This window comes from Coregonus clupeaformis, chromosome 15 (assembly GCF_020615455.1).
Source record: "Coregonus clupeaformis isolate EN_2021a chromosome 15, ASM2061545v1, whole genome shotgun sequence".
Lineage (NCBI taxonomy): Eukaryota > Metazoa > Chordata > Actinopteri > Salmoniformes > Salmonidae > Coregonus > Coregonus clupeaformis.
Genome location: NC_059206.1, coordinates 5269672 through 5289046, shown reverse-complemented (window position 1 = coordinate 5289046; position 19375 = coordinate 5269672). Strand labels below are relative to the sequence as shown.

At 41.5% G+C, this 19375-nt stretch overlaps 1 protein-coding gene across 1 annotated transcript in view; it reads right to left on the bottom strand.

Annotated features, from left to right (window-relative positions):
• Window positions 1-440: 440 nt before the first annotated feature.
• The window catches only part of LOC121586005 (glutamate receptor ionotropic, kainate 2), a 132066-nt gene continuing 113131 nt past the window's right edge, over window positions 441-19375 (bottom strand). Inside the window, exons 15-16 of the mRNA XM_045225346.1 lie at window positions 7536-7789; window positions 441-822 (exon numbers count right to left, since the gene is read on the bottom strand). Of these exons, the coding sequence (XP_045081281.1) occupies window positions 658-822; window positions 7536-7789 (419 nt within the window). The 3' untranslated portion in view covers window positions 441-657. The remainder of the gene's footprint in view (window positions 823-7535; window positions 7790-19375) is intronic.

Genomic DNA, 19375 nt, shown 5'->3' with positions numbered 1-19375 from the left:
TTCTATACTTTCAATTTAACCTGCCCTCTCTCCTTTCCTCTGAATCCTGGGTTTATCGCTCTCTTTTTTTATACTAAATCATAGCACCACTTGGTCACTCCTTGCTCAGGTGCATTGCCAGGTAGAGTAATGAGGTAACTCACATTGAATTGCTCCCATGTTGGTTCAAGTTATTTCCACAGGAAACATTGTTGAATCTCTTTTCATCTCTAGCTAAGGGTTTAGAAACAACGATGACAGACAGTCAGTCCAGTCAGTGATCAGAGCAGCTCTGCTCCTCTCTTCTCTTCTCATCTCTGCTCCTCTCTTCTCTTCTCATCTCTGCTCCTCTCTTCTCTTCTCTTCTCTTCACTTCTCTTCTCTTCTCTTCTCTGCTCCTCTCTTCTTTTCTCTGCTCCTCTCTTCTCTTCTCTTCTCTTCTCTTCTCTTCTCTTCTCTTCTCTTCTCTTCTCTTCTCTTCTCTTCTCTTCTCTTCTCCTCTCTTCTCTTCTCATCTCCCATCTCTCTTACCCCCCCAAATAGACTCACATAAATCAACTATCACCCTTTCTCCCTCCTCCAGTGTCTCTGCACCCTACACCCCTCCCAGCTCCAGCAGAGAGAGAGATATAAAGAGAGAGAAAGAGTTAGAGGGATAGAGAGAGATGGAGCCCTGCTCTAGGCCATGGTCTCTTTGCCTGGCAGTCTGCGGTCATTGAAGGTGTGCATGTTGATGACCTCCTCTGTCTTGACCATGACGGGCGGCTGGGGCTTGTGTTTGAGGCGCCGCTGGCACTTGAGGGACACCCGTAACTCGTCCACCATGGCACTGCAGAAGGACCTCTGTAGGAGAGAGAGAGAGAGAGAGAGAGAGAGAGAGAGAGAGAGAGAGAGAGAGAGAGAGAGAGAGAGAGAGAGAGAGAGAGAGAGAGAGAGAGAGAGAGAGAGAGAGAGAGAGAGAGAGAGAGAGAGAGAGAGAGAGAGAGAGAGAGAGAGAAACAGGGATTTCAGAGAGATCTTCCTCTAGTTCCAGTAAAGAAGCAGAACACTGCAGAGCTGCTCCTCCCCCAGGGCAGGCTTTCTACAGCCCCCTCTCTGAGAGCTGCCATGGTGACACAGAGCAGGCAAGGGAGAGAGGAGCTGGCTCAGGAAAGGGTGGGTGGGCTGGGGCTGGAGTTCTAGCTGGGGCTGGGGGATTTGAATGGAGGTTGCATGTCCATAGTCTTTGAGTGTAGTAGGTGGATAAGGGGGATAGATGTAGGTGGGAATCGGGACAGGATTTGCACTGGAGGTTGGCAGGGCTTCCTCTTGCATTGGGAGACAAGAGATTTAAGAACATGATGTTTTCAAAGAGATTAGAAAAATTAACTTTATCCACAGACTGTTATTACAGTATCATAAGTATCTTTACTACAACTGTACAGCTATTTGATCATGTACAGCAACACCTGGTTATGGTGGCTTGCATTAATAGCTTAAAATTATTAAAATGTGTTGACATACTGCTAATTAAAACATGCCTTTATCCCTGGCAACGATTCAGTTTCAAATCAAGCATGGGTGTGAAGTTTGGTTGGTGAGTGGAGGGGTTGGGATGAAGGAAGGGCTAGATGGTCTAGGGGGGGGTAATGCATTGGGAAGGGTGGATTGAAGAGGGTTAGAAGGAAAGCTGTGCACAGTGCCGAGATGCTGGAGTCCATCTGGAGTCACACACATGGACGAGCGAATGCACATACACACACGCAAGCGCGCAAACATACTCACACTCACACACACCGCACACACACACATGCACACACACACACACACAGTGAGCATCCTAGGCTAGCTAAAGTGATTTCTCCATGGCATATTTCCCCCATCCCTCTCTGCCAGGCAGCCCAGCCGGAGCCCAGGCCCAGATAGCAGCATGACTTATTGATGCATATTACATCTCGTCTGACTCAAATTCCATGTAGCTGCATGGCCAATTAAGATGCTGCCTCTTCAGCATCCTTCTCCTTTTCTCAAAAGCTACTCTGGCATTTGCGAATGGTGCATTGAACAATGCAGAGTGGCGTTTTTCGAGTCTAGGTTAAATCATTCACATAAAAACACAACTTGTATTTTACAACGTCACTATGGTAATGTCTGGTACAGTACGTATGCCAAATTGAGTTGATAGAGAACACAGGGATGTCTACCTTACTAGCTGGAATGTGAAAGGGGTCAACCTTCCTGTCAAGAGAAATATGGCCTCTGCCCACCTCAAGCAATTGAAGGCTGGGTTGGTCTACTAACAAGAACACAGGGATGAAGAAAACAGTGAAGACTTTATGCTGCTAAGTCAGCTAGTGATTGAGTGTCATTGAGTGACTCATGCCAATGGCAGCCTTCTCCTTAGTGCCTTTATTCCTCATCTATGACCAATTGTTGGGTTATGACATTGTTATGAGGTGTCCTAATGAACAGGTATATCACATGAACACATTCTATAGTTTTGCAAACCCATGCAAATGTTTTAATGCTTTCGCTTTCCAGCATACCAACAATCATATCAACATATCAATTCACCACCAATCAAAATTCTATTCATATGGAGTATTTGGATTTGGGTGTATAAGCTGTGTATGAAGGTATGCACCTATCTGAGTGTATATGTTATTATATGTTAGTGTGTGTATGTGTGTATCATATTCATAAATCATATCTATATCATATCATATTGTTCGTCTTCTTCCCGAAAAAAGAAACTTACAGTTGCAGGAATTACTCCTTGAAGTTCTGCTGATTGACTACAAGCCCTTCAGAAAACATGCTTTTCATGGCTATTGATTTTCTCTGGGAAAGAGAGATTGAATAGCATGTTCTACCTAGGACATCATTCCACTCATAGAGCTGTGGGCTTAGTGGCCATCTAGGACCAATAGAAAAGTCCCAAAAGTAAAACCCCACCCATCTGGCTTTCCAGGCAGGCTAAGCAAACCCTCCCTGACTCAGGGGACACATCTCCATCATGGCCTCATGGCTACTGGGCTCATGGTTGGATTGATGGTGGCTGTTTAGTGGTGGCTATTGAATTACAGAGTTTTTACGACCCCTTTTCCCAACCACCAGCAACCCAATCCTGAGCTGAACAGGCTCAGGTCTCATAGCACATTGGGCTGGCTCGGAAGAAAACGTCCACTTAAGGAGGTGATATGGAGAAATAATAAATCCAACACTTTTACGGCCTTACTGCTTTTTTACTACCTTAATGGAAGAAGGCCCTGATGGGTATTTTGCAGGCTGCCTATGTACAGTACAGCCCAGTCAGTCTGGACCACCACCTACAAGGATCTATAGACCCCCAGAGCTGCTGCTCAGGTTGGGTATAACAGCTGGGATGGAAAGACACTAAAGTAGCTCAAGCTCCAGCTCTCACTCCATGACAGCATGATGGAGAAATGGAGGGCAAGCAAGAGATGAATAGTCCCTTTTTTTGAGTGTGTAGTCAATGGGTGTGTGTGTGCACATCTGTCCGAGCAGGTGTGTGTGTGTGTGTGTGCACATATATAAGTGCATGCATACATTCCTGCGTGTGTGTGTGTGTGTGTGCAAGTGGGGAGCTGGATGGTTCCTCACACACAGCTGGTGATCCCTGTCCCTGGAGAGCCAGGTTACTCTGCAGCACCCTCAGCAGCAGGCAGGAGGAGAGGGAAGAGCAGGAGGAGGAGGAGGAGCGGGAGGTGGAGAAATGGGAGGAAGATGAGGAGGAGCTGAAGGAGGAGGAAGAGGAGAAGGATGGAGAGGTGGAGGAGGAGGATAAAGAGGAGGAAGAGGGGCATGAGAAAGAGGAAGAGGTGGAGGAGAAGAAAGAGGAGGAAGAGAGGGAAGAGGATAACCATGGTGATCATGGTATTTTTCTGAAAGCCAGCCATGTTGTGATGATGGAAATGTGTGGAGTTATGAGAGAAAGTCCTCATTGGGTGAAGCAGAATGACAAGCCTACTAAAACCTGAAATGTTTCTCAATCTTTTATTAAAGTTAATAACAAGTGGAAAATATTAGACTGAAAACCTAATTATTCTGTATCACAATCTGAGTTAAGTAAATTTAAATAATTTCAAATAAACATACAATTAATGTCATTACATGTATTTTTGGATTTGGCAAATAATATTAACAAATGATCACATTATAAGGTGTATGGCTCATAACATTAAATAAATTACTTCCTTTCTATTTAATTTTTCTCTTTATCCTTTCTAAGTTACAAAAAATAAGTAATTATAAAATGCAAATTGCAGGGTGACAAACCCAACAAAGAGATGCTCAGTAACACATTTTTCAAGTTGACACTTACAGCATCGTGGTGAAAATACAACCCTGTACTGTAGACACATTCAAGTAAAGGATCTTGTGCAATTAAATACAATATCAGGTATTTTCAAATGTGACTAATTACTTAATTGATTTGGGAATACTTGGTACACTGCATATCGTGTCAAGGTTTTACAGTTAAAACAGTAGCAATGTACCACACATACTAACCTACACATTGTGGTTGTGTGAGGCTCAAACCTCTTGGAGAATGTCTATTTGCTTTGGATGAGTAAAACATGTATTGCTTCACAGATGATCTGACATTAAAAAGAAAAATGATTATGAGAATTTATGAAAAGCAATACACACCTTTGTTGGTTATCAATTGGATGTTAAAATATTGAGGTACATAACTTACATAATTGTAGCATACAGGCACAGTTAGTGTGAAAATAAAATGTTATGCCACACAAAAAAACTTTTGGAAATGGACTGACAACTGACAACTACTCAAGTCTTCCTGAAAACAGATATGTGAGTGAGGTCTATTCTCTGTCTAGATCTATCTGCTATCTGTATGACACGCTCCTCCACCTAGTTCTGAGCTGATAAGAGTGTGAACCTTATCTTCTTCAACTGCTGTCTGACACAAAGACATGCTGAAGAACACCAAGAAGAGATCATGATCAACATCAAAAGATGTTTCTATTAAATCATCACTCTCCTTCTCTTTTCTCTGGCTCGGTTGTCTATTATTCCCTACTCTACTCACTACCAACCTTCCTTATGGGTTTGTATTAGCCTTATACTTCGTTATGATTATTTCAATGACATCCAATGACACCACGCAGACAGTGTGGTGAAGAAGGCGCAACAGAGCCTCTTAAACCTAAGGAAGCTGAAGAAATTTGGCTTGGCACCTAAAACCCTCACAAACTTTTACAGATGCACAATTGAGAGCATCCTGTCGGGCTGTATCACCACTTGGTACGGCAACTGCACCGCCACAACCACAGGGCTCTCCAGAGGTGGTGCGGTCTGCCGAACGCATTACCGGGGGCAAACTACCCGCCCTTCAGGACACCTACAGCACCCGATGTCACAGGAAGGCCAAAAAGATAATCAAGGACATCAACCACCCGAGCCACTGCCTGTTCACCCTGCTATCATCCAGAAGGCGAGGTCAGTACAGGTGTATCAAACCTGGGACCGAGAGACTGAAAAACAGCTTCTATCTCAAGGCCATCAGACTGTTAAATAGCCATCACTAGCACATTAGAGGTTGCTGCTGTCTATTGAAATCACTGGCCACTTTAAGAAATGGAACACTAATCACTTGAATAATGTTTACATATCTTGCATTACTCATCTCATATGTATATACTATTTTCTATAATATTCTACTCTATCTTAGTCCATGCCGCTCTGTCATTGCTCGTCCATATATGTATAGATTCTAAATTCCATTCCTTACTTAGATTTGTGTGTATTGTGTATATGTTGTGAAATTGTTAGATATTACTTGTTAGATACTACTGCACTGTCGGAGCTAGAAGCACAAGCATTTCACTACACCCGCAATAACATCTGCTAAACACGTGTATGTGACAAATAACATTTGATTTGATTTGATTTATTGATGGGGGACCTCCCCTCCTGTCTACCCTGGCTGGTCTGTGGGTGTAGTGCTGTGCTGTGTGTGTTGTCGTTGACAGAAGGACTCTGTGAACATCAATTCACGACTAGGAGCTCGGAATCATCGATATGGGGGCTTATGGCCAAGCAGCAGCAGCAGCATCACTGCGTTGTGCGATCGATGGATGGTTTCGAAAAAAGCTCTTAGTGCAGACCAGGCTCCTGTGGAGAGTTAAGTAGGGGTCGGCGTTTGAGATTTATGAGACTGTTGTTGGGTGAGAGAGCACTGTGTTAGACAGGAAAGGAAGAACAGGACAGGACAGGACAGGAAGGACAGGGCAGGAAGGACAGGACAGGAATCCCAAGAAGGACAGGAAACACAGATCAGGACAGGACAGGACAGGAAGGACAGGACAGGAAGGACAGAATATGGGATTCAGGGGAACATCAAAAGGTTTACATGCTGTTGACGATGAGTGATGTATTGTTGTAGCATTTGACTTTATGGGATTATTCAATATAGTCATTAATATGTTATAATATCTGAAAGCTTACATGTGCTTCCAAAACCAAGCCTTCAGAGAGTTTGCAATTATAGCTTGATTCAGTTTGGCTTGTCTGTCCAAAAGTGTGTATCTGTTAATAATTATTTGTTTTTTGGGAGAGGATGTCTGTCGCTGTGTGTTGAGGGTGACATGAAGACGAGAGTGGCAAGGCGTATGACTGGTGACATTTACATGAACGTTATGGATCATGCATTTGAGCCAACCTTCCCATCGTGTGAAACCGTGCACCTATAATTTTACGGCCACCTTTCGAACACATACACTCAACCATGCACCAATGGCAACTTTTCATTCAAACGTTGTGTGACCATAACATTGCTGCCAGTTCTTTCGACAGGAAACTTCCCAATCGGGAACTATCTGAAGTAAAATCAAATACAATTTCTGCATTTTAAGGTAATCGTAGATGAATGGAGTCTCTGGAGTCTTTCTGGAGGTCATTTGAGCTGGTGGTTAAAGTCTACAGGTAGCTGCTTGGAGGGTCCGTGGTGACAGCAGAACTCATCACGCTTCCTATCACCTTGGTGCCGTTGGGGCTAAGTGGATAAAGGCAAGAAAATGAACCCATACTTACTGTGTCTTAAAGAATATGGTGCATTACTGTATCTACATAAACATCAGTGTTTCAGGAGCAGACCTGACTATCATCACGTAAAATTGTCCTTGTGATCTCAGTGTAACTAAAATGGCTACCGTCTGTCTGTCCTTTTTGCACATCATGTACATTCAAATAAGTGTTAATACTGAACACGTGAGTAAATGTCCCCTCCACCCGTATCCAAACATCAATGGCACTTTATTGAGTATGAGGTGAGGGATGGTTTAGTGCAAATACAATGAGACTAAATGTCTCTACTTTCATAATGTTGTGCATTTTGTGATAGAAATAAAAATATGTGATAAAAATGGTATATTTTGTAAACCACAAAATAAATGTAAGCTAGGCCAAAACACAAAGCTAATAGAAAAGTAGAAAAATTGTCTCCTTGTCAAAAATCTCAGTATAATAAGAACCACACATAGGTACATTGTCATTGCAACCTGGCTATACGTGAAAGGATGTTGCTTTACCTTTTCCAGTTGTGCATTTTGTTTGGACTTATAGATGAACTCTCCGACTGCCACGAACACGGACAGGACGAGTCCAGCCGCCAGGACGATAAAGATGCCCCCGATGTTCTGGACCCCCAGAGCGCTGGCCTCCTTATTCTTCTCATCCTCCGGACAACCGTTCCCCCTCCACCACTTCTCCTTCATCATGTGCAGTTTCCCTTCTTCCTGCAGCTGCAGTATCGCTATGGTGATCTTGTCTCTGTACGGAGAGCCTGAGGGACCAAAAAAGGCAGGTGAGTTTGAGATGGATAATAATTAGGAGGAACGTATGTGTGTGTGTGTGTACGTGTGTGTGTGTCTGTGTGTGTGTGTGTGTGTCTGTGTGTGGCACCATCATCCCAACCAGAGTGTCCTGGCTGCTGCTGAATGCACCATAGATTCTGCCATGCAGCTCCCACGGGGGCTTCACAAACAATACACCAATAAACCCGAAATAGATTCCAGGGACCAGCAATTTACCTCCTTTTATCTGCTTCTTTTTTGTTTCTCTAATTAAAACTGGTTGCCATGCTTAATTAGCGGTAATGTCTCTAGTGGGCATTGTTTTGTTTTGCTTAATAAATAAATGTGCTGCCGACGTGTTGCTTTGAAGTGCTCCCCTCTGCCCCTGTGTGTGTGTGTGTGTTCACGGCATCTCCACAGTGCCGGGAGAATTTCCCCAAACTCCCAGCAGCATCAAGGCCTCCCCGCACCAGCCAGGTAAACAGGGCTGGCGTGTTCGTGTTCCCTGCTGGCCAGATCAAACCCAGTCACACGCAGAGCTTTCTGATTAGACCTGAAGGGTGAAACCAAGTGAAAACGCTTGAAATCTCCCCGACCCCTTTCATATCATTGACTGGAGAGCTCTCCCTGTGGCTAGGGGCCTATATAATCAGGATGTTAATGCTGCTTGAATTATTTAAAACTCAACCACACTCTCTTATTATTATCTCATACACTTCAGAACTATAGCCAGCTTGGTGTTGAGGAGAGTGGGAAACAATTCTTCAGAACTATAGCCAGCTTGGTGTTGAGGAGAGTGGAAAACAACTCTTCAGAACTATAGCCAGCTTGGTGTTGAGGAGAGTGGAAAACAACTCTTCAGAACTATAGCCAGCTTGGTGTTGAAGAGAGTGGAAAACAACTCTTCAGAACTATAGCCAGCTTGGTGTTGAGGAGAGGGGAAAACAACTCTTCAGAAATTTAGCCAGCTTGGTGTTGTGGAGATGGGAAAACAACTCTTCAGAACTATAGCCAGCTTGGTGTTGAGGAGAGGGGAAATCAACTCTTCAGAACTGTAGCCAGCTTGGTGTTGAGGAGAGGGGAAAACAACACATGGAAATTGCTTGATGAATATTAAGTATCAAGGCTGTTTGTTGAGAAGCAACCATGCAGAGAACAATACAATGCTAGTTGTTAGTATGTATGAGGACCAACACAATAGCAACAGGATCTGGGCAGACAAAAAGGCACGCAGTGATTGACAATCTCCATAGTAACACTTCCTCACTGTGCTGTTGCTATGCCTGAAGAGCAGAGAATAGTGGCGCTGTGGTCACCAGGCCACCTTTGAATACTTTTGGATGTGTTATGTCCTTCATCCTCAGCTCAAGGCTTTGTGTGTGTGTGTGTGTGTGTGTGTGTGTGTGTCTCTCTTTATTATCAGAAAAACAACAGACAGGCAGAACCCAGCGTACATGTTTCAAAACATCTATCCCCATGGTGATAACTAATGTGAAACACGCAGCACTAACTCTCATATAATTAATTTCCATCTAAATACATTTATCTTCAGGTGTCACATTCATACAACAGCTACTGTAGCTAGTCCTGTTTGTGTCAGATTACTCACTACTGTAGCTAGCCCTGTGTGTGTCAGATCACTCACTACTGTAGCTAGCCCTGTGTGTGTCAGATTACACACTACTGTAGCTAGCCCTGTGTGTGTCAGATTACTCACTACTGTAGCTAGCCCTGTGTGTGTCAGATTACTCACTACTGTAGCTAGCCCTGTGTGTGTCAGATTACTCACTACTGTAGCTAGCCCTGTGTGTGTCAGATTACTCACTACTGTAGCTAGCCCTGTTTGTGTCAGATCAATCACTACTGTAGCTAGCCTAGTGTGTCATATCACTCACTCTCTACCTACAGCCCTAGGACTAAGGAAACTAAGGGAAAGGCAGCCCTGAAATACTAGCCAGAGCCAGTGCTATGGTAGCAAAACAAAATGAGAAACCCCAGAGAACCCAGAATGGGGAGACATTAATATAAGGATCTTCTGATCCAGCAAAGCTCCAGCATGATATCACATGCTGCTGGCTTGGCTTATGGCTGGTTTAATCATTCAATTCTGTCAAGTGAACAGCAATGCTGCAGAGGCCAAACTAAATATTTTGCAGGGCAGTGGAACATGGCATTTCAGTAGAATCATTGTCTGCACTTCATAATCCTCCATAACAACTAAATGGACAGTGAAATCATGTGATTGTGGTTCAACTGTCTTTAGAGAATGATTTCTGAATATCCTCTCTCACAAAGTGAAGGAGGATGACAAGTGTAAGCTACTCGAACTACAACATCTATGTCATTTGATAATTTCCCAGCTTTGAATTGTGGTTTACTTCAATGTGTGCAAAAGTATTGTGACTTTTCTTTTAAAAAATTAGATAAATCTTTTATTTTTTTTATTTTTTTTTGGGGGGGGGGTGAATCAGCTTAATATTGCAGATAGATTGTATCTTCTATCAATGTAATTGTCTGCATCACATCCAATCCCACATGTTTTTTATACAGTGGGGGAAAAAAGTATTTAGTCAGCCACCAATTGTGCAAGTTCTCCCACTTAAAAAGATGAGAGAGGCCTGTAATTTTCATCATAGGGACACGTCAACTATGACAGACAAATTGAAGAAAAAAAATCCAGAAAATCACATTGTAGGATTTTTAATGAATTGATTTGCAAATTATGGTGGAAAAAAATTATTTGGTCACCTACAAACAAGCTAGATTTCTGGCTCTCACAGACCTGTAACTTCTTCTTTAAGAGGCTCCTCTGTCCTCCACTCGTTACCTGTATTAATGGCACCTGTTTGAACTTGTTATCAGTATAAAAGACACCTGTCCACAACCTCAAACAGTCAAACACCAAACTCCACTATGGCCAAGACCAAAGAGCTGTCAAAGGACACCAGAAACAAAATTGTAGACCTGCACCAGGCTGGGAAGACTGAATCTGCAGTAGGTAAGCAGCTTGGTTTGAAGAAATCAACTGTGGGAGCAATTATTAGGAAATGGAAGACATACAAGACCACTGATAATCTCCCTCGATCTGGGGCTCCACGCAAGATCTCACCCCGTGGGGTCAAAATGATCACAAGAACGGTGAGCAAAAATCCCAGAACCACACGGGGGGACCTAGTTAATGACCTGCAGAGAGCTGGGACCAAAGTAACAAAGCCTACCATCAGTAACATACTACGCCGCCAGGGACTCAAATCCTGCAGTGCCAGACGTGTCCCCCTGCTTAAGCCAGTACATGTCCAGGCCCGTCTGAAGTTTGCTAGAGTGCATTTGGATGATCCAGAAGAGGATTGGGAGAATGTCATATGGTCAGATGAAACCAAAATAGATATTTTTGGTAAAAACTCAACTCGTCGTGTTTGGAGGACAAAGAATGCTGAGTTGCATCCAAAGAACACCATACCTACTGTGAAGCATGGGGGTGGAAACATCATGCTTTGGGGCTGTTCTTCTGCAAAGGGACCAGGACGACTGATCCGTGTAAAGGAAAGAATGAATGGGGCCATGTATCGTGAGATTTTGAGTGAAAACCTCCTTCCATCAGCAAGGGCATTGAAGATGAAACGTGGCTGGGTCTTTCAGCATGACAATGATCCCAAACACACCGCCCGGGCAACGAAGGAGTGGCTTCGTAAGAAGCATTTCAAGGTCCTGGAGTGGCCTAGCCAGTCTCCAGATCTCAACCCCATAGAAAATCTTTGGAGGGAGTTGAAAGTCTGTGTTGCCCAGCGACAGCCCCAAAACATCACTGCTCTAGAGGAGATCTGCATGGAGGAATTGGCCAAAATACCAGCAACAGTGTGTGAAAACCTTGTGAAGACTTACAGAAAACGTTTGACCTGTGTCATTGCCAACAAAGGGTATATAACAAAGTATTGAGAAATTTTTGTTATTGACCAAATACTTATTTTCCACCATAATTTGCAAATAAAATCATTAAAAATCCTACAATGTGATTTTCTGGATTTTTTTTCCTCATTTTGTCTGTTATAGTTGACGTGTACCTATGATGAAAATTACAGGCCTCTCTCATCTTTTTAAGTGGGAGAACTTGCACAATTGGTGGCTGACTAAATACTTTTTTTCCCCACTGTATATATACTCCCCTTTATTACTTTTCAACCCCGCCATCCTTTCCCTACTTGGAGTAAATTAGTGAACAACAATGCCCAGGTCTCTACTTCCGGACTATACTTACTATCTACACCTTATGGACAGAGTTAATTTTACAATAATTCTATAATATATATATATATATATATATATATATATATATATATATATATATATATATTATTATTATTATATATATTATTATTTTTTTGCTTCTTCTACTCTCAACCTCTCCGATCATTTTCATGATGTCCATCCGGTTTGCTTCTATATGCCATATCTTTCTAACTGTGCTCTTTCCCAAAAGCTCCCAACATACAACCTATATACTTATTATGGACACAGTATGCTTACATTATTAGCTATCTTTGTTATTATTTGTTATTAGTCCCATCCTTCAACTCTATTCAATACCTCCCATCTATCTCTTAACACCATCCATATAGGATTTCTATTTGCCATATATATTTCAACCGTACTGTGATGTTTTACAAAGGTTCTGAACCTTTCTATTCTCATTGCTTCTACAGATTGTGAATTAAAAATAAACATTTTTGCTAAAAGTATTATTATATTATTGATTGATTGACTATGACTTTTCAGATCACCCAGTAATGCTATCTGCAAGGTTAGCTCCAGGTAAATATTGCAATCCTTTAGCCATTCCTGGACCTGTGTCCAAAAACAAGCTACAAATGGACAGTACCAAAACAAATGATCTAATGATTCTGTCTATTCACAGCAAAATCTGCAGAGCTGGGAAGAGTGTATCCCCCATATAAATAACATTCTATTGGTAGCAAGAATTTTATATAATAATTTAAATTGAAAGATTCTAATTTTTGAATCCGGTGTCGTTTTGCATGTCAGTTCATAAACACTATGCCATGGGATCGGTACGTCAAAGATCTCTTCCCAACTATTTTGCAATCTATATGGGACGGCTGTCAATCCTTTGGTCCTGAAGTGAAACTGATATACTTTTTTATTTATCACAGTTTTCCTTAACCAATTATGTTCTTTAATGCAAGGCCGACAGACAAGTTCCTTACTTTCTCCCCCTTCCACTTTCCTCTTCCACTTTTGCGGTAAGGCTGCAATTATTTGGTTGTAATTTTGGGTAGAGCAGACATTTCCATATGTTTTTGTTAGCTGCATGTGCGACATAACTCCACCAGTCCTACCGATGATATCATTTACGAAGATTATACCTTTTTTAAACATTCTGTCAAAAAATAAAGGTTTTTTGTCAATAGTATATTTGAATTTAACCACAATATTTGTTGCATTATTTGTTCTGTCGTTTCTGGAGGATTAAATTGAAATTGCAACCAACTTTCTATGGCCTGTTTTAGAAATTTGGGAAATGATTTCCTTTTCAAATAACTGCAAATGAGTTGTTGTAATCTGAATAAAGGGAAAAAGGCCTTTCTTGAACATTGGGTGAGACAATCTTACTAATTTGCTTGAGAACCAGTTCGGATTTAAGTATAACTTTTGTATGACTGAATCTTTTAGTGATAGGTCTAGTGCTTTAATATTTAATAATTTCTGTCCTCCGAATTCATATTCATTATATAAATATGCCCTTTTAATTTTGTCTGGCTTGCCGTTCCAAATAAAATTGAATATTTTTTTCTCATATAATTTAAAAAACTGTTCGCTAGGCGTAGGCAAGACCATAAGCAAATAAGTAAACTGGGATAATACTAAAGAGTTAATCAGGGTGATTTTTCCACAAATTGACAGGTATTTTCCTTTCCATGGTAGTAAGATCTTATCTATTTTTGCTAACTTTCTATAACAATTTATTGAAGTGAGATCATTTATTTCCTTTGGGATATGTATTCCGAGTATATCCATATCACCATCAGACCATTTTATTGGTAAACTACATGGTAATGTAAATTTTTTATTTTTTAGTGATCCAATACGTAATATAGTACATTTGTCATAATTTGGTTGTAATCCAGAGAGGTTAGAAAATGTATCTAGATCCTCTATGAGGCTGTGGAGGGATTCTAGTTGTGGATTTAAAAGAAAACATGAATCATCAGCGTACAATGACACCTTTGTTTTTAAGCCCTGTATTTCTAATCCTCTGATATTATTATTGGATCTGATTTTAATAGCTAACATCTCGATGGCCACAATAAATAGATATGCCGATAGTGGACAACCTTGTTTCACTCCTCTTGACAGTTTAAAACTTTCTGAGACATAGCCATTATTTACTATTTTACACCTAGGGTTACTATACATGATTTTGACCCATTTTATAAGAGATTCTCCAAAATTGAAATGCTTCAGGCATTTATATATAAACCCCAGTCGAACTTTATCAAATGCCTTTTCGAAGTCTGCTATGAATAGCAGGCCTGGTTTCCCATATTTTCCATAGTGTTCTATTGTTTCCAATACTTGCCTTTTATTATCTCCAGTGTATCTTACATGTAAAAAACCTGTCTGATTAGAATGAATAATATCCGACAATACCTTTTTAATTCTATGCGCTATACATTTTGCTAGGATTTTTGCATCACATCACTGAAGTGTAAGGGGCCTCCAATGTTTTAAATGGACTGGATCTTTATATTTCCCACTTGTATCCTGTTTCAGTAATAATGAGATCAGACCTTCTTCTTGAGTGTCAGATAATCTACCATTTACATAGGAGTGGTTAAAACATGCTAATAACGGTCCTCTTAGTATATAAAAAAAGGTTTGGTATATCTCGACTGGTATGCCATCCAACCCTGGAGTTTTCCCAGACTTAAAGTCTTTAATTGCATCCAGAAGTTCCTCCTCTGTAATTTCACCTTCACATGAGTCTGTCCGTGTGGCTGTTAATTTGACATTATCAATAGAAAATAAATCTCTACAATTAGCTTCAGTTAGAGGAGATGGAGGTGACTGAAAAGAAAAAATATGCTTAAAGTACTTTGTTTCTTCCTTCAAAATATAATTTGGTGAATTATGGGTGACTCCGTCAATTGTAACCAGTTTCATTAAGTTCTTTTTGGTAGCATTCCTATGTTGAAGATTAAAAAAGAATTGTGTGCATTTTTCCCCATATTCCATCTAGTTTGCTTTATTTTTATAATATATTACACTTGATCTTTCTTGAATAAGTTTCTCAATTTCTTTTTGTTTTTCCTCTAATTTATTCTGAGCCTCTATGTTACAGTTTTTATTGCCATCTATCTGTTCTGTTAGACTTTCTATTTCTTTAGTATAAACTCTTTTGACCTAAATTGCTTTGTTTTCGAGATGAGTACTGAATTGCATGGCCTCTAAAGGCACATTTAAAGGTGTCCCATACAATAAGGGGATTCGCTGTACCTATGTTATGTTGGAAAAAGTCAGTTATAAATTCCTTTGTTCTAATTATAAATAAATTATAATCCAATAGGCTTTGATTAAATTTCCAATATCCTCGCCCACGTGGAAATTCAGTAATGTATATGCCTATTATATGATGGTCCGACCGCATTCTGTCCCCTATCAACACTTTTTTTTTACTTTTGGTGCCAACGAGAATGAGATAAGAAAGAAGTCAAGAAGACTAGCTTGATTCAGTCTCCGCCATGTATATCTCACTAGATCAGTATATTTAAGCCTCCATATATCTACTAGTTCTAATGTATCCATGACATTCACAATTTCCTTAAGAGCATGTGGGTGATTGTTTGTGGTGTGATTTCCTTTACGGTCCATTGAGCTATTTAAAACAGTATTATAATCCCCCACCATAATAATATATTCTTGAATTGCTTGCAGGCTTGATAATTTATTATATATATTGTCAAAGAATTGTGGATCATCATTATTTGGTCCGTAAAGGTTAATGAGCCATATCTGTTTATGGTCCAATAACATATTTAAAATAATCCATCTACCTTGCGTATCTATTTTGACAATTTGCACATTCGGATCGAAATTACTATTAATTAATATCATCACACAAAAATTAGATAAATTAGTTAAAGTTAACAAACATGGATATGTGTTTCCAGTAGCCTGAGATCACTATAGAGTCCACAGTCTTTGGTGTATTATGGTTAATATATACTGTGTATTATGGTTAATATATACTGTGTATTATGGTTAATATATACTGTGTATTCTCTTGTGTCTTCCAATGGAGTGACGGGTGAAGAAGCAGTTAGAAAATGGAAATGAAGTACTCTCTTTCCATTGAGTCTTACTGGGTGAGAGATGGAGGAGAAAGTTTAGCACCGTTGTGTTTCTCAGTGATAAACAGAATATGTAAATGTGAAGAGCTGAAAACAGGCCCTCGCAGCATGGGGTAGCCATAAATGTAGAGCCTTAATTCTCCAACAGAAGAAACAGAGGAGAGGGAACTGACAGACCATTGTGTCTCCAGAATAAGACACAAAGCTGTAATCTGTCAGATCAAAGCTCAGTAATAGCACACCAACCCCTAATGCATCTCTCCACAAAACAGCATGGAAAATTCCCATGTGCCTGGCACACTTCAGTACATGTCGTATTTTTAGCCCTGTTCTAAGATTTTGTTTTCCTTCTTTGTAATACATCTCAAGATGTGTTTTGCATGTTAAGTCGATCAGGGGGAAATATAAAAGAGAGCAAATGGATGTGTGTAAATATTTAAAATGATTACTTTCAGGGCCTACAATTACCTCTAAATGCCTGGAGAATACTGTTATTATCAAAAATATTCCGCAAACATATTCCGCCCTGTGTTTTGATTGTGCTCTCATATGCTTTCTGGTAAACTGTAGTTCATAGACTCTTCTAGACTGAAATCTTCATTCTGCCCCAGCCAGGTCTGTCATATTTTCTAAATTGTGTCCTCATTTCCCTCCCCCCCACCCCCTCTAGCTCTTTCTTCCTCCCTCCTTCCCTCACCCCTTCCCTCCCTCTCTCTGTCCCTCCGTCCCTCTGTCCCTTCCTCTCCCTCCCTCCCTCTCTCTCTCTCTCTCTCTCTCTCTCTCTCTCTCTCTCTTTCTCTTTCTGATGTACAGGACTAGGACAGGAAGGTCGCCACCCAAACAGAAGGCGGGTCACGCTCTTGGAGATGTCCCATTTCCCAGCATTCCATTCAGGTCTTACAGAGCTGTTCTTTGTCGTTTATGATCCGAAGCTAAACGACCCACAGGGGAACCATGGCGACAACTTCCCCGCACCGCAACGCACGACACGACAACCTGCTGAAATGCAAAATATGCACTTCCCTAATACTGTGATTAAGAAGGCCTAATGAAACAAAATGAAAATTGATAGTAAAGAGAGGGAGCGAGAGAGAGGGAGAGAGAGAGAGAGAGAGAGAGAGAGAGAGAGAGAGAGAGAGAGAGAGAGAGAGAGAGAGAGAGAAAGAGGAGGGAAGGGAAGGAAGGAGGGCAGTGACAGAGCCTCCTGCGATATGGACGTATGGAGCAGAGGAAGTAACAGTTTACTCACAAGCGGCCGAGTGTCACGAGTTGCGTAAACAAACCTGTGACAGATGTTTGATATGCTACTGTGCATGCCTCCACTTAATGACCTCTCCAGGGAGGACATCCATACACACACACACACACACACACACACACACACACAAACACACACACACACACACACACACACACACACAGACAGGCACACAGACAGGCACACAGACACACACTAAAGGCTGAGTGGGGAGATCTATCCCCATAGGTACAATAGGACTACGGTCACTATGGGGCTTCACTCTCTAATGTGGACACACACAGCTACACATCTACTGTGATATGAACACAACCCAGAGGGAAAATAACACTGCAGCTACCTTGACTGAACACAATCCTACAGACTCACTCTAACAACAAACAGTTAACATCAGATTTCCTCTGAGGAAACCTTGTACGGAAGATGTCCCTCCCCCTTCCACTCCACCTTATGTAGGCCAACAACAATCCCCTTTAGATACAAACTTCACCGTGGTCCTACTTTCATCTCTTCTCATCTAATATCATCAGCTACCAGATGTATATACTTCGCTCTGGTGTACTCTCCTCTTCTATGGGCTAAATGTTATACTGTGAATCAACAGCAGTTGCCAATGCAGTAAATATCCCATTCGAGTTAGAGATGGATAACATCTGGACGGCCGTGCTAACTAACAATAACTCTGTCCATTACAGTGCAGACTGAGGGAGTGTGATGAGTGTGATTAGAGTCAGGCAATACAAGGTACAAGTAGCTCCACCGAGCTACACTCAACTCACATAAAACAATCACCCACAAGGACAAGGGGGGCAGAGGGAACACTTATACACGGACTAATGAGGGGATATGAACCAGGTGTGTGTAATTGACAAGACAAGACAAATGGAATGATGAGATATGGAGCTGCAGTGGCTAGAAGGCCGGTGACGACGAACGCCGAAGCCTGCCCGAACAAGGAGGGGAGGCAGCCTCAGCGGAAGTCGTGACAGGGAGTGGCTGCCAGAGGGACTCAGAACCAAGTACACCACTGAACTATCAAGGCCCAGGTACTAATGCAGGCAGACTCCTCTCTGTAAACGTCAATGAGATATATGCTAAATGGCCAGGCTGTATGGGAATACAGGACACATATGGTAGCGGGTACTAAAAGGGTAGAATTAGCAATTTAAATGCCTTGTTCTCTGCTCCGTGTGAATGGGCCACAAGGGACTGATGATGCTAAACATCCTTTTTCAGCACGGACCGACGATGTGTGCGATGCACAACCTAACCCTTTGCCTGACAGACACACACACACACACACACAAACACACACACGGACAAACACATTTGGAGACCAGCACACACTTAATACAAATGCACACACATGAATGCCAGATATGCGTACATGCACAGACATACACTCACACACGTACACACACACACACACACACACACACACACACACACACACACACACACACACACACACACACACACCAATGACAAACCCATTCCTGCACTGTGCCTAGCAAACGCATCACAGCCCATGAAGCATATTCCATTCCAGCTGTCGCCAACACCCTGGTCACACACAGCAAATATTCCTGTAGGACAAATCACTCAGAAAACACAATCACACACAGAAAACACACTCTCTCTGCTGCTCTCTCATACAGTCACTTACTGAATGGCCCTGTGATTTCTGACCGAGAGATACATAAAGCATACACAAATGGAGCGAATAGCCACTGATGTTATAAAGGACAGAATTATCCATCCTCTTATGAAAATGGGACACAACGTGTTGTGTTCTCTAAGGGCATGTGTCCTGCTGCATACTGAACAATGTGTTAGGCAACAGGGAGACTGTTACACCAAAACCTTTTAGAGTTCATTTACGTAGCGTATAAAAGCCACGATTCTTCAGTGGCCCAAACATAGAAAGACAGACAACCTCTCCCCAAATAAAT